Genomic DNA, 13,817 nt, shown 5'->3' on the forward strand with positions numbered 1-13,817 from the left:
TTAGAAATATATTGAGAAGAACAGTGGTTGAGAATCTACTAGAATATGCAGTGTGTAAAGTATGGATACATTAATTCATGTTTATAACGAATTGACTTCTTCAGTTGAATAACTATTTGGACTGAAAACTAATGTTCCAGCTTTCAGGAACCATCCATTTTCATTTTTTTGGAACTCCTCATGGGGAAACAATTAATATAACTAAGGGTTGTAAGTTCAAGGCTGCGATCTCAACACTTTGATTGCCGTGTAGGAATTCAATTTACAATAGGAATTAGACAATTAAACGTTCATTTTATGCAAAAAATTAAAACCAAATCCAACGAACGAGACTTTTAGTAATTTCATCTGAAGTTTTCAGTTTTGTACAATTCAATTTCATTTGTAAATTTTTAAATTTTAAGTTATTATGTATCATCGATGTGTTCAATTCTACCACCCAATTAAAAGAAAATTTATAAAGCACATTGAAAACATGCAGAGGTTTCAGCGGAAATCTATTTAGAAATTTCTAAGTACAAAATAAAACTTAAATGGGTATTCCATTCTACGGGGAGATCTTAAAAAGAGGTCGTTAACATTTGTTTACAAGCTTGATACATGGGATTTTCACTAGATAACCTATGGAAAAGATAAAAAAAATGTTATCATTTGATAAAAAATTGGTAATTCAATTCAAGCTTCCTAAAAAATGGTAAAATAAGGTTGCCAGATTTGCCGTATCGGGACCGGACAAATCCAGCCAATTTTATGAAAAAACCTGGCCAGCATTTGATTTCAAAATGTTCAAATGATATCCTGGCAAAATCCGGGCAAACTTGGTCAAAACCGCGGAATTATTCAGGAAAAATAACGAAAAATATACTTGCAATATTTTTTTTCAACAAACCACATCAGCAGATTTTAAATTGTATATCAAGCTTCCAAACAAAAACTTGCCATTTTAAACTTCTTTTTGAACGTAAAAATGAAAAATTATAATAATAATTTTTAAAATCTCAGTTTATTTTACGTTTAAAAAATGATTTGAATAAATCCGGGCAAAATCTGGGCTTTTTGCAACAAAATCCGGGAAACCGGGCCGGACCGGACACCTCAAATTTTGATTCAAATGTTCTAGCAAATCAGGATAAATCCGGGAAACCTGGCAACCTTAGATTGAAATGTATTTCGTGATGAATGGATAAGCATTCAAGGGAAATTAGTTCAAAAATTCTATTAGCAAACCTAAAAACTATTAGTTATTCAATAATATGATAACGATGAACTTTGCTAATAATCTCAATTAAAACTTTAAGTAGACTAACACAACTTACAAAGCTCACATGGCCAAACATGGTCCAATTTGTTATAATGATGTACAAAAAGCTTTAAAAATTTCAAAAAGTCAAACGACTCATTTCGATTTATATTTTATGTAAACCCGAGCAAGGCCGGGTAAAATCAGCTAGTCTAATATATAAAGATGAGTTGGACTATATATGTTTGTTTGTTTGTATGCACCTTATACAAATCCACACCGCGTAACCGATCAGCCTGAAATTTGGTACAGAGGTGTAGTTGGACCACGGTAAGGTTTTAGTAATAGTTCTGAGCCCATCCCAACTAAGAAAAGGGACCCTCCCATACAACTTCCGTTTTTATTCCCACAAATCGAAAGTCATGGCACCCATTTTGGCAACCGATTTTCGTTTCTTTTGACGGGGTTATTTTTACCATCACCAGCAGGGGCCGGGCATTAGAAACGACCATACAGAGTTGGAAAGCAAATCAAAGCTTGCTTAGCATTAAAGATTTGAAAGGGGAAAATTTGGCGGGTGTTTTTTTTTTCCTTCTACTGCTGAAAGCACGTGGTACCGGTACGGGATATTTGGATACAATAATACGCATATATTTTGGATTGAAAAATTCAACTAACCTGTTAAGTATATATTGACTATAGTTTTAGTGGTTTTAAAAGTGCTTGGGGCTTTGAGAGTCCACAAGAATATACAGTGAATTGAACAGTACATTTACTGTTTCAGCCGAATATCTTTTTGGACAGAGTGGTGAAAAACTAATGTACCGATTTTCATAAATTCCAGCTTTTAAGAACCAACTTTTTACGTACTTTTGGAAGCATTCATAGAGAAAAAAAAATAAGATTCAGAGTAACAGGTTTCAACGCTTTGATAGCTGTCGAGGGATTTGAAAACTGATCAGATTATTGAATCTGAGATTTTTAGTTTAATACAATTCAATTTCATAGGCACATTTATAACTTTTATGTTATTTTTGGCCGTCAATGTGTTCAATTCTACCATACAATTTTAAGAAGGCTTATTATAGATCCGTTCAGTACTGCAAATTCGAACAAATGATATCTAAGAATTTAAACATTGACCTCTCTTCACAATAATTATTGGGATGATTGTGCCCAAGAACAGAAATATTGAAATAAAACTCAAATAACACCTTTTTAAACTTTTTCACTATAATGGTAACTTCGGTTAAAACTATTTGTTTTCGATAACATTTAAAAACAATTAAATAATGGAACTTTCAACATTTAAGAACAAGTACTCATAAAACAGTGTTAAATTAAAAAGCGGAAAATCAATCATACAATTGAAAACGGAGAAAGTGAGCTTTCAACATGGTTCAACAAGATTCGGAAGTCTTTTTAGAAATTACTAAGTAAAAAAAATTGAATAAACCATTGTTCAGGGAGCCATCTTGAAAAGTGGGATGATCTCCAAAAGAGATTTTTATTGGGAAATGGGAAAGATAAAAACAAACAATGTTATCATTTAAAGATAAAAAATATAAGGCCAAATCTACTCAAGTTTCCTAAAACATGATGAGTGAAAAAATGTTTTTCGGGGTACGATGAATAAAGATTCAAGGAAATTTATTTTGATTATCAATTAATTAAAATCTCATAACTATAAGTTTTCCAAAAAAAGGAAATAATAAAAACATTGAATAATCTCAATGAAACTTTAAAAAGACTATCAAAACCAAAATGGCCAAACATGGGTAAAATTTAAAGCTTTCAAATTTTGAAAAGTCAAACGACTCATTTTGATTCATATTTTATGTGAACCCGAGCAAGGCCGGGTAAAATCAGCTAGTTTCAAATAAAATATAAAAAAAAATTAAATTGTCAGATCATTAAAAAAATCCCATTTGCCATTTTCGATCTTTTTTCTTTAGTTTTTGTCAAATATAAAATTTAAATATTAAAATTTTATTGTTTTAAATTGGAACGCATCTTGTTATTTTTCTTCAATCATTATAATCCAGATTTTCAGTTTTCACTTTATCAATTATTCATGTAGGTAATGAATCTGTATATCTTCAAATTTGAAAAGTAGCATAATTTTTTCATGATTTTCAGCCTTTTAGGGTGATTCATCCCTCAAAAAGTAGCATAATTTTTAACTTTCCAATAACAATACAGTCTCCATTTAGAACATTTTTGGTTTAATTCTCATGTAGGCGGACACCTGATAGGCCAGCTCTTTGTTGGGGCCAAAGATGTCACACGTTATCTTCCAATAACCCACTGGCACCACATCAGGAACCCAACTAGCTTTCGGCGCCCAGTTCCTCACCTCAATGATCATTTTTTTAAGCGGACAATACCAATCATTCCCGATGGCTGGCAAGTTGGTCCAGTTGAGAAACAGCGATTGATACTCCTTATATGGCCCGTTCAATCCCTTGCACATGCCCTGCCGGCCGATTTTCATAGGGTACTCGTTGAACTGTTGGTTTCCCATGGTACTGTAAGCTGCCCGGAGTTGAATATCGTAATCGTCTCCCAGGTCCTGGAACACCTCGGCTGTTCCGTCGAGCACGGATACTGCCCGGTTAAACTTCCGAACCCGAACTGAGCTGGCGTTGATTAGCTGGAACCCTATGGTTTGCTCGAAACGATCCAGCTCCACTTCCATCTTCGTAGATTCGGTAAACCTTGGCAATTCGACAAGGGTCGACAGAGCTAGTAGAAATAACTGCCAAAACATTTCGTGAGCAAATGAACAAACGTTCCGACTGCAGCAATTAATAAGTTCATTACGTTCATACTTATCTATCTCAACCCAGTTGGATCTGAAAAAAAAAATAGCAATATTTAGACAGTGTCACTAAAATAAAATTCTCAACTACATGATTTTAGTTCGCTCAAAAATATCATTGGGTATAAATCGACGAGCTTTGTAAAGGCTACATTTTCTCGTGTCAGTATAACGTATAATATATTAAGATTGATCTTTACAACCCATACAATGTCGTAAAATACAATGTTAAAAATTCCTATCAGTTTGAATTGATTTCAAAAGCACAAATTGGTTGTACTTCTATGAAAATTGAAATCGTAAACCGGTTGAAACGTTCAACGTTCGTCTAAAGTAAAAGGAACAGAACTGGTAACGGAAACAGAACACGAACTGAAGGAATGTCGTTATCCTGGCTGGAGTAGGCTCCAGTAACGGGCGTCACAGACATGGTACTGCTACGCCGCACGTGACTTCTAGCGTGGGTGGCGAAATTACGCATGAGGAAATTGGGTCAAATGCGTCGCGAAATAAACAAAACCCAAAAAAACGCACGAGATTCTCGACCGAAAGAGCATGCGATGGTAAACAGAGAACGACGACAAAAAGAGACCAAAACAATCGGGCACTCACGAGAACATCTTTGGCCAGTTTTGGGAGCGTGTGAAGCAAAAAAATGAGCAGCTGAGAATAAGGGGAATCGAGAGCGAACGTTCTCCATTGGACAGTGTTATGTGCTTGAATTGTAACACGTGGGCAACAAAAAAAAAAACATGTTATTTTAAATTGAAAACGATGCACGAAAACGGAACAACATTTTTAATCTAAAATTGCATCATCGTTACATTGAAGCGTGAAAAGTTAGACAAAAAACGATGCATGAAAACGAAACAGCTTATTGTAGTTTAAAAATACACAGCGATGTAAAATTTAAGATTTTTAATTTAGGATTTGCAATTTTTATTAAATGTTCAGGTATTATGAGTCTTACCAAAAAAAACTGTTTACAATGAATTAACATTTATTAAAAAAAAACATCAATAAAGAAATAGGACTACCTAATATTTTATGCGGTCCGCGTCTCTGGGGGACACTAGTTTACAGCATTTTGAACCTAGTAAACTGAAGGTCATTTTTAAAGTTAAATCGGGCGCTGAATCCGAAAATGAAATTCAAAAAAAATCTCAGTAGAACCGTTTCATCAATAACTTATTTCATCACAAGCCGATTGTTTTTGATGGTTGATTTTCTTAAAGCCTAAGTTGAGACAAATATTTCACCCGAAGACTGCAACACGATTGGACTTGAAGTAAAAAAGTTATTGCAATTGTTATTGTTATTGCAAGGCCGCAAATTTTGTCCAACACTCAATGAGTACTTTTTACGCATTGCGTTTTATACGAGAATTTTCGACCAAAATACAATCTTGGAACCACAATAACTTTCCTGTTTCAAACCCAATCGAGTTACAGTCTTCGGGTGAAATATTTGTCTCAACCTAGGCTTTAATAAAATCAACCATCAAAAACAATCGGCTTGTGATGAAAAAAGTTATTGATGAAAAACCGGTATTTTCCTTCCTCCCGGGCAAAATACCTTAAAATTTTATTCACGTTTGAGACTCAAGCAACCCCTCCCTATGGTCAGATCTTGTGATGGACTTGCTATTTTACAGATGCGGCGCAACCTCTGAAGAAAGCTGTGCTCCGCACCTTCTAAATCACGCCACAAGGAAAAGGAACTTAATTTTGTGTGTCATATATTCGCATCAATTTCATTGGAGAATAGGCCTAACTTACGTGCTGTGTATCAGATGTCATCTTCCGATAAAAGTCGATGAGCTATTTCTTTGTTACCGTCCTCAGCATCCCCTTCGCCGACTCCCTGGGCGACATGCGGAAACAGGCAAGGTCATTGGAATTCGAGATGGCATGTTCTGGGCATGATGCAGACGACAAACTTCCTCAGTCCTGGAGCCCCTTGTTTCTGCTAACAGGTCCCTTACGAGACTGCACGATATTGTTGGCAATGTTTTATCCTCAGTGTGGGCGGCCTTGATGGCGGCTAACAGGCCTCGCCCAACACTACACGTTACGGTGATATCACTTGCGATGTTTTTCCTTGGTGTGGGCGGCCTGGATGACGACTGACAGGCCTCGCCCTACACTGCACGTTCCGGGGATGTCGCTTGCGATGCTCTTCCTTGGTGTGAGCGGCCTGGATGACGACTGACAGGCCTCGCCCTACACTACACGTTCTGAGGATATCGCTTGCGACGCTTTTCCTTGGTGTGGGCGGCCTGGATGACGACTGACAGGCCTCGCCCTACACTGCACGTTCCGGGGATGTCGCTTGCGATGCTTTTCCTTGGTGTGAGCGGCCTGGATGACGACTGACAGGCCTCGCCCTACACTACACGTTCTGAGGATATCGCTTGCGACGCTTTTCCTTGGTGTGGGCGGCCTGGATGACGACTGACAGGCCTCGCCCAACTCTGCACGTGCAAACCGCTTCGCTGGCGATTTTTTCTTCCACGGTCGATTTGCCTGACCGAGGGAAGGCAACAAATGTGAGCACGGTGATCTTCTGCACGTGGATCGGTGCAGTGGTGCGCAGTTCCTGGGAAGAAGAGGCAAGAAACAAAAACCCTTTGGGCACGACTCGATTAGAATCCGTTCCACTTTCAACTTCTTATGGGTCTTACCCTGTATCGGGGATATTTTTCTTTCTGATGTGTTTCTGTCACGGCTTGCTTCGTCCCGATCTGAATGCTGTTCGGTTTCCAAGCCCGAGGGAACAACCTGAGCAGAACAAGATTATCTATCACGTGCTATTATATATTGCTGTGTGAACTCACCAACGGCTGAGATAGATGACGTCTCCTTCTACCTGGTGCGAATGCCTTCTAAAGGATTTCAAGCGAATTTCTGCCGGAAATGTCCTTCCGGTAGAATCGCACTTGCACGGGATCCGGCACCACCGTCGACTTGCCTTTTTACACGTGACTTCAGTACTTTTTTTTTTTTTTTGCTGTTTCCTTCTTCTTACACGGTGGCGACAATTGACGTTTGACGGTGTGAAGTGTGCTCACGTGCGCATTTCCACGCGAGGGGTTTTTTCAAACTTTACAAAATGTTCCCACACTGAGGGGATTTAGTGTCAGTTATCTGGCCTTTTAGAAATTGAGTGCGTGCTAAATATATGCATGAAACTAAAATTGCTACAATCTTCCTGATATTTGGCATGTCACCTTTCGGTAAGCTAATAAATAATTTTGACTTGGAGCGAGTGAGATTTATCATGTTTCATTTTTCCTATACTATGATAAGTGTACTGCGGTTTGTTAAATTATTACAAACTACAAAAAATAGTGTTATGGTAAAGTAACCATAAATTCTTCAATTTTCAACTGATTTTGATAAAAAAGCACTTGAAATCTTTGTTTTAAATTAACATTCAGGCGCAGAAGAAAATCAGATTTTTTAAATGTTACCATCGAGTCTAAAACTTTCGCTAAAACAAATTTTTCTCTAAAAAAATGCGTTTTTTTATAATTTTTTCTATCATAAAGTCACTAATATCAACAATACTGTTGATCATACGCAAAAACAATGTTCAGATGATCGATAGAAAATTTATTCACCTTCAATATGCAAAAGAGGGATTTCAAATTACTGTTATGCCGTCCGAGGTATGTCCATCTAAGTACAAGAACTTTTTTTATTTTTCCAAAATTTCATATCTGGAGCATAACTCAAAAACGGTTCTACTGAGAAATTTTTTTGAATTTCATTTTCGGATTCAGCGCCCGATTTTACATTAAAAATGACCTTCAGTTTACTAATTTCAAAAATGCTGTAAACTAGTGATTTGTTATGATTTTGCTTTCCGGCGGAAAATGACGGAATGTCTTTGGACGCGCAGATTAAGACTGTTGCTGCTGTTTGTTTGACCTATCAAAACTGCTACGAAAAAATTCACAGTTGGTTGATTTGGGGTCACCAGTCACGCTCAAAATTGTAATTCAATCAACAAGTTGTCAACAGTGGATTTTTTCAGCACGAGTCGTAAGTCGTAAGTTCGTAAACTGATTTATTTGGGTGATGCATCGATGTTTTTGGTAGATGTCAAATCACCTTCCAATGCTTTTGCATACAGTTTGTTTAATTTACGAACGCCAGCATCGATAGAAATAATCACTTCGATAGAAAATATCAATTTACGAACACGCCGTTAATACTGTGCAAATGTTGAGGTAAACGTTACCATTTTGGATATCACTAGCATTCACCTTTTTATTTCGGTAAAACTTACCTTTTGATTATTTTCCGTGTTGAGTTCTCCGTGCTACACTCACTCTCATCCTTAAAAAATTCTCCGAGAGCGCTCCTCACGCAGGAGAGGTTGCTTGCTCTCTTCCTTAAAAATTTCTCCGAGAGCGTGCCTCATGCAAAAGGGGTTGTTTTGCTTCCATCTTTTTTTTTATCTCGGTTTATCAACGCGTCCGCAAGAGCCAAACAAAAGGATCACTTTTACTATACCGCTGACAGCTGCCAGCAAGCAGCAACTACTAACTTTTGAGAGGAGAAGCAACTAAAGAGTCGTCGTCGTCTACTCTGTCCGTCTACTAAGCTCTGGCAAGCAAACAGAAGCCATCGCGAAAACATTCGAGTTCCGTACTTGGTCGGTGTAGCACGCGTTTGCTCTAGCTAGCTAGTGGTTTCGGAGTTGATTTTCGCTGCTTTCAGAAGGATTGTGCTTCAGCCCAGCCAGTCGGTTGGTTTTACTATTTTAATCAACCGTGGATACTAGAAACGGCGGCTACCATCCTTAATAAAAACATCAATTGTGATAGTGCTCGCGCGGTACCTCCCACAGGCTAGGAGGGATGCTGTGTGCTGGTTGCTAGTGTTTTTTTTTAGCTAAGCACTCTACTGCTCTAGCCAACTACGTATTCGTATTTTCTTCTGAGTTTTTGTTGTTTGGCAGCAAAGGTGTTGAAAGAGATAACCGCGCGTAATTTGTGTTTGATTCGACGCTATAAAGTTGACGGTGTCTTCCCCGTTGGTAGTTTGCAGAGCAAAGGAAGATTCTGCTGTATTTGAATAAAATTTTCTTTGTTGAGCGCACGACCGTTGCGATTGTGTGCGTTACTGAAATTTCACAAAGGTGACCATAAAGTACGTCGAAACGGTGCGATAAGAAACTATTATGCTAGTAGGTACGCGAGTCAGTAAAAGTGGCTTAAAATAAAGTTTTCGAATGTGAAAAAATTTCCACCAAACGTCCTTTAACTGGGGTGGTGCGTGAAAACGTTCCATCTTTGTTTTGATCAGAACTCAGTCATTAGCCAAGAAGAAAGTGCTCGGTTCAGTGGCTGGGGAAGAGCAAACCAAAAAAAATCTACTAAAAATAGTCACTCTTGACCCGTGGTGAGAGTTCACGTGTCGTCTGTTTTCTCGAAGGCTAAGTTTAGCAATTCTCTGGAAAAAAGTGCTACTGAAGTGGTGCTCAAGAAAAGTGATCCGAAGAAAAGTGTGCATCAATTCATCCTCACAATTGTCGAGGGCAGTGCTTCAAGGGTTCGGTCGCCTAGATGTAACTTTGGTGACCCAGTGGTGTATTTCAGTGTCGCCGACCCATTAATAAAGTGATTCTATCTTCCAAATAAAAAAAAAAGTGATCATTACCCTTCCCACGGTTCAGCTCCCAAACGGATTAAAGTTGGCTGACGAGAAGCATCCGGAGGTCGGGGAATCTCGGAGTGTTGCCGCACAACATTCCAGCGGTGTCCCTGGCGTTGTTGCAGCCAATACTGCTTCAGCGAAGATGAGCTTGAAAAAGGCCAGCCGCACCAAGAGCCTGTCGCTGAGTGGCGATGATTTTCCGCTGCGTCCGGCCAAACCAAAGGCCGCCTTCGCGACGGCCAAACGTCCCGAAGACACGATGAAGATCATGAAGTTCATCGATGACAACGTTATCGGCAAGGGTGTTGCCTTTCTGGGGCCGTTCGGAAGACGAAAAGGTACGTACCACTTTAAGCGATTTGAAATCGGGGGTTTCTTGGGCTAAGATCAATATAACCAGGAAGATTACTTAACATCAGATTGTTCAGCAATCCTATTCGAAAAAACGTGAATATGTGATCTACTCTTACATATGACTTTACATCGACCGAGCTGGAATCTCGATTCATTTTCGTTCCTTCATTTGGAAGCGAATTAAGGCTTTTGAAAGCAAATAATTTTTAAGGGGGATTGAGACGTCTGCCCATAGAAAAGTTATAATGGATTGAGACTGCTGCCTGTTGAAAGCAGTGTTATCAGATTGATACACATCTTTCGAAAACTTTTGTTCGTGAAACATATTTGCAACGGTTCTGCTAGCTAAGAGGATTTAAAGTGGATCGAGACTTCCGCTCGTTTGGAAAAAATAAAACAAATTGATACTTCTGCTTGTAAAGAAAATGAAAGCCGATTGATACTTTTTTTTAGTTAAAAAAAAGTGAAAGTGGATTGAGACTTCTGCTTGTTGAAAATAGTGCAACCAGCTCGATCCTTTTTTATCAACATTTTTTTTTTTTGGTTTTTAAAGACAATTACGGCGGATTCAGTCTTTTGCTGGTCGAGAATTATGAAAACGGATTGAGACATCTGCTAGTTAAGATGAATGAAAGCCAATTAAGACTTCTTTACCTAATTAAGTACAATGAAAATATACGCAAAGAGAGGAGTAGTTGGAGACACATGTGTGAAACCGTGCAATCTACGCCAGAAACTGCCAGATTTAAATGAAAAAAAAAACACTCATTTGGAGAACAACAAAGGGGGTTCACAATAGACTCGGAAGAAATCCTTTCGGGAATCATCCTTTCGGATATAGTAGTTTTCCACATATTTCTGCGTTGAGCCTCGAACCTTCTACAGGCGAATATAAGATGGTCCAGTGTTGCTGAAGATTCTCCGCATTCGCATGTGTTCGCAATAATGTTATTGCGACGAAGCTGTGACGGGATACCAGAGTGATTGCATAATCAGTTTTGATAAAACAACCACCTCCCGCCGGGTTAACTTCTATCCAGAGAACCATGATTTTGTTGAAACATGTGTGAGAAGATTGTGACCAAATCTACCTTTAATGCCGCTGTCCCAAGAGATTAGCCATGCTTCCAAAACACGCACTTTGCACGGAAAGTTGTTTTTTTCAAGGGAGTTTAAATGCCAGGGTAATTCTTCCCTATGTCGCACGGAAAGTTGACATCGATGCTAAATGATGTGTCAATCAGTACGAATCCACATTGACCAGCTGCTTGATCTGCAGCTTCATTCATTGGAATATTTTTATGTGCCGGAAACCAGATACTTACCTACAGAAGATTCTGTTAAACTTCTCACTGCATGCAGGAGCACCAAAAACTCGATGAAGTGGTTGATGTTTGGGATCTGCAGTGCGTCAGAGCATTTCCTGTGGATCATTGAGCAGGTTTTAATCAAAACAACATTTTTTTCTACGCAAAATCGTTGCCTGAGGATAATGCTGCCCTGGATTCTGTTCTAAAAGCTTTGGAAGAACGAGGGGTGGTTCTCAATCTTAAAAAAATGCAAATTTCGGGTCAATGAAACAATTTTTCTTGGTCACCATATATCGGGTCAAGGAATCAGGCCATCCAGCGAGAAAGTCGTTGCAGTTGAGAACTTTAGAGCTCCTAGGATGGCGGAGGAAGACAGAAGCTTTTTAGGCTAGTTGGATATGTAGGTCGGTTTGTTCCAGACTTAGCACTAGAACATTTGAACTTCGACAGCTTTTGGTCGAAAGACAAAAAATTGAGTGGCTGGTGAAGCATAACATTGCTTTTAGAATTTTTTTTAAAGTTGGTAACCACAGGTGGTAAATCCCGGTTTACGGATTGTATACCAAGGCACGGCGAGCCACCGCGACCCCCAGTCTGTACTCCGTGTACTCCCCGTACTCCCTAAACTCCACCTGAGGCCGCAGACCTGGTTCCCACCTCGAACTGTTTAGCACACTGTACTTCAATAGTTCGAGGTCTATTCGCGCTAGTGTGCGCTCCAAGGCAATACTCATTATCGAGACCACTTTCAGCAAAACCTCTCATCCTTACGACTCGACGCCTGAACTCTCCTCTAACGACTTGAGAACCGACATCTCCTCGCAATGACTCGAGATTCCCACACAAACCTCTCCTCTTCGCGACTTGAGGCCTGATCTCTCCTCTAACGACTCGAGATCCGACCTCTCCTCGCATCGACTCGAGGTTGACTTCTCCTCTGCACGATTCAAGGTCCGATCTCTCCTCTAACGACTTGAGATCTGACCTCTCCTCGCAATGACTCGAGGTGACCACTAGTACCCCTCCTCTTGTTGATTAGGGGCCTGATCCCTCCTCTTACGACTGGAGACCAGACCCCTTATCATAAAGACTCGGGGTTGACCACACAAACCTCTCCGCCTGGAGGTTCGAGGCCTGACCTCTCCTCTAATGACTCGGAGCCCGACCTTTTATCTCCAGGATTCGAGGTTCGCCACCTTGCCCGTCGTGTGCCAGATCGAGAGCAGCTTATTCTAGACTCGCGCCTGTCACGGCACACGCGCGTGACTTAACGCAACGACTCGGATGATTCCCGACGAAGACGTCATCCTACTCCGACTCGAATGGTTCGAGTCAGCGCCACTCTACCCGTGTGTATTCCCCGATCGTGGAATAACCTCTTCCCAACGATTTCCATTATGAAGTAGGTCAAGTCTTATCCCCGCAGCTTCTGTCGTTGGAAACCTTTAGGAATTTAAAAAATGCAGTTTGTAGAGCACCTATTTTAGGATATTTCGAAAACGTTCGTAGGACCAGGATGGTGATCGATACTTCTCCAGTGGGCTTGGAGGCTGTATTGCTACAGTTTGAGGGCCAATCCGATACCGGACGGAAGTTGGAGCTGGAAACTGACCATAGACTCACCGAAATCTTTAAGCCCACTTCACGCACTCCTGGTCGGATAGATCGATGGGTACTCAGGTTACAGTCGTTCAGATTTCGAGTATTTTACAAGCCCGGGAAGCAGAATATTGCGGATGCTTTTTCGAGGCTGTCAGTTTCGGCTGGCTCAGCTGATGCGGACGATTCGGACGAGGTTATCGATGGTTGCGGTTGACATTGCTGAAATTAGAGCTGCAATACTTTATGATGCCCAATTAACATATCTTAAAGAAGCGATAGAGTTGGATAACTGATCGAATGACAGCGTAAATCCAAGTATTAAAGAGTTTGTTCTTTTCAAAGGCGAAATTTATGTCGTCGAAGGAGTAATAGTTCGCGGATCTCTATTGGTAATACCGAAATCTTTACAACCACGAATTCTACAACTGGCTCATAAGGCACATCCTGGTAAAACAGCAATGATACTGCGTCTGAGGGAGCGTGTGTGGTGGCCTGGGATTGACAAGGATGCCAGAGCGTTCGTGAGAATTTGTGAGGAATGTCGATTGGCCGGTAGGACTTCAGCTCCAGAACCGATGAGACGAAGAGTCATGCCAGACGAGCCGTGGATTGACATCGCGATTGGTTTTCTTGGCCTCCTTCCAACCGGAGAATACCTGTTGATAGCCGTGTTATGCGGAAAATTACTTCCGAGGAGACTATAAAGGAGTTAGAATCGATTTCCGTGCGTTTTGGTTATCCCAGAACAATCACCTCAACAATGGACGAAAGTTTATAAGCACCGCATTCAGAAGTTATGGTAAATCCAGGTGTATCGTGTTGAA

At 40.1% G+C, this 13,817-nt stretch overlaps 2 protein-coding genes across 6 annotated transcripts in view; one reads left to right on the forward strand and one right to left on the reverse strand.

Moving 5' to 3' along the window:
- Window positions 1–3,449: 3,449 nt before the first annotated feature.
- On the reverse strand, window positions 3,450–8,471 carry LOC129738276 (uncharacterized). Its single transcript, XM_055729460.1, has 2 exons — window positions 8,355–8,471; window positions 3,450–4,095 (listed from the first exon to the last, which is right to left on the reverse strand). The coding sequence occupies exon 2, from the start codon at window positions 4,008–4,010 to the stop codon at window positions 3,450–3,452; it is 561 nt and encodes a 186-aa protein (XP_055585435.1). The 5' UTR covers window positions 4,011–4,095; window positions 8,355–8,471.
- A 235-nt stretch (window positions 8,472–8,706) lies between these two features.
- The window catches only part of LOC129742841 (uncharacterized), a 127,487-nt gene continuing 122,376 nt past the window's right edge, over window positions 8,707–13,817 (forward strand). For all 5 annotated transcript variants that reach the window (XM_055734780.1, XM_055734786.1, XM_055734792.1 and 2 more), the window contains exon 1: window positions 8,707–10,065. In XM_055734780.1, coding sequence (XP_055590755.1) covers window positions 9,870–10,065 — 196 coding nt within the window. In that variant the 5' untranslated portion in view covers window positions 8,707–9,869. The remainder of the gene's footprint in view (window positions 10,066–13,817) is intronic.

The sequence above is a fragment of the Uranotaenia lowii genome, chromosome 1 (assembly GCF_029784155.1).
Source record: "Uranotaenia lowii strain MFRU-FL chromosome 1, ASM2978415v1, whole genome shotgun sequence".
NCBI classification, from domain to species: domain Eukaryota; kingdom Metazoa; phylum Arthropoda; class Insecta; order Diptera; family Culicidae; genus Uranotaenia; species Uranotaenia lowii.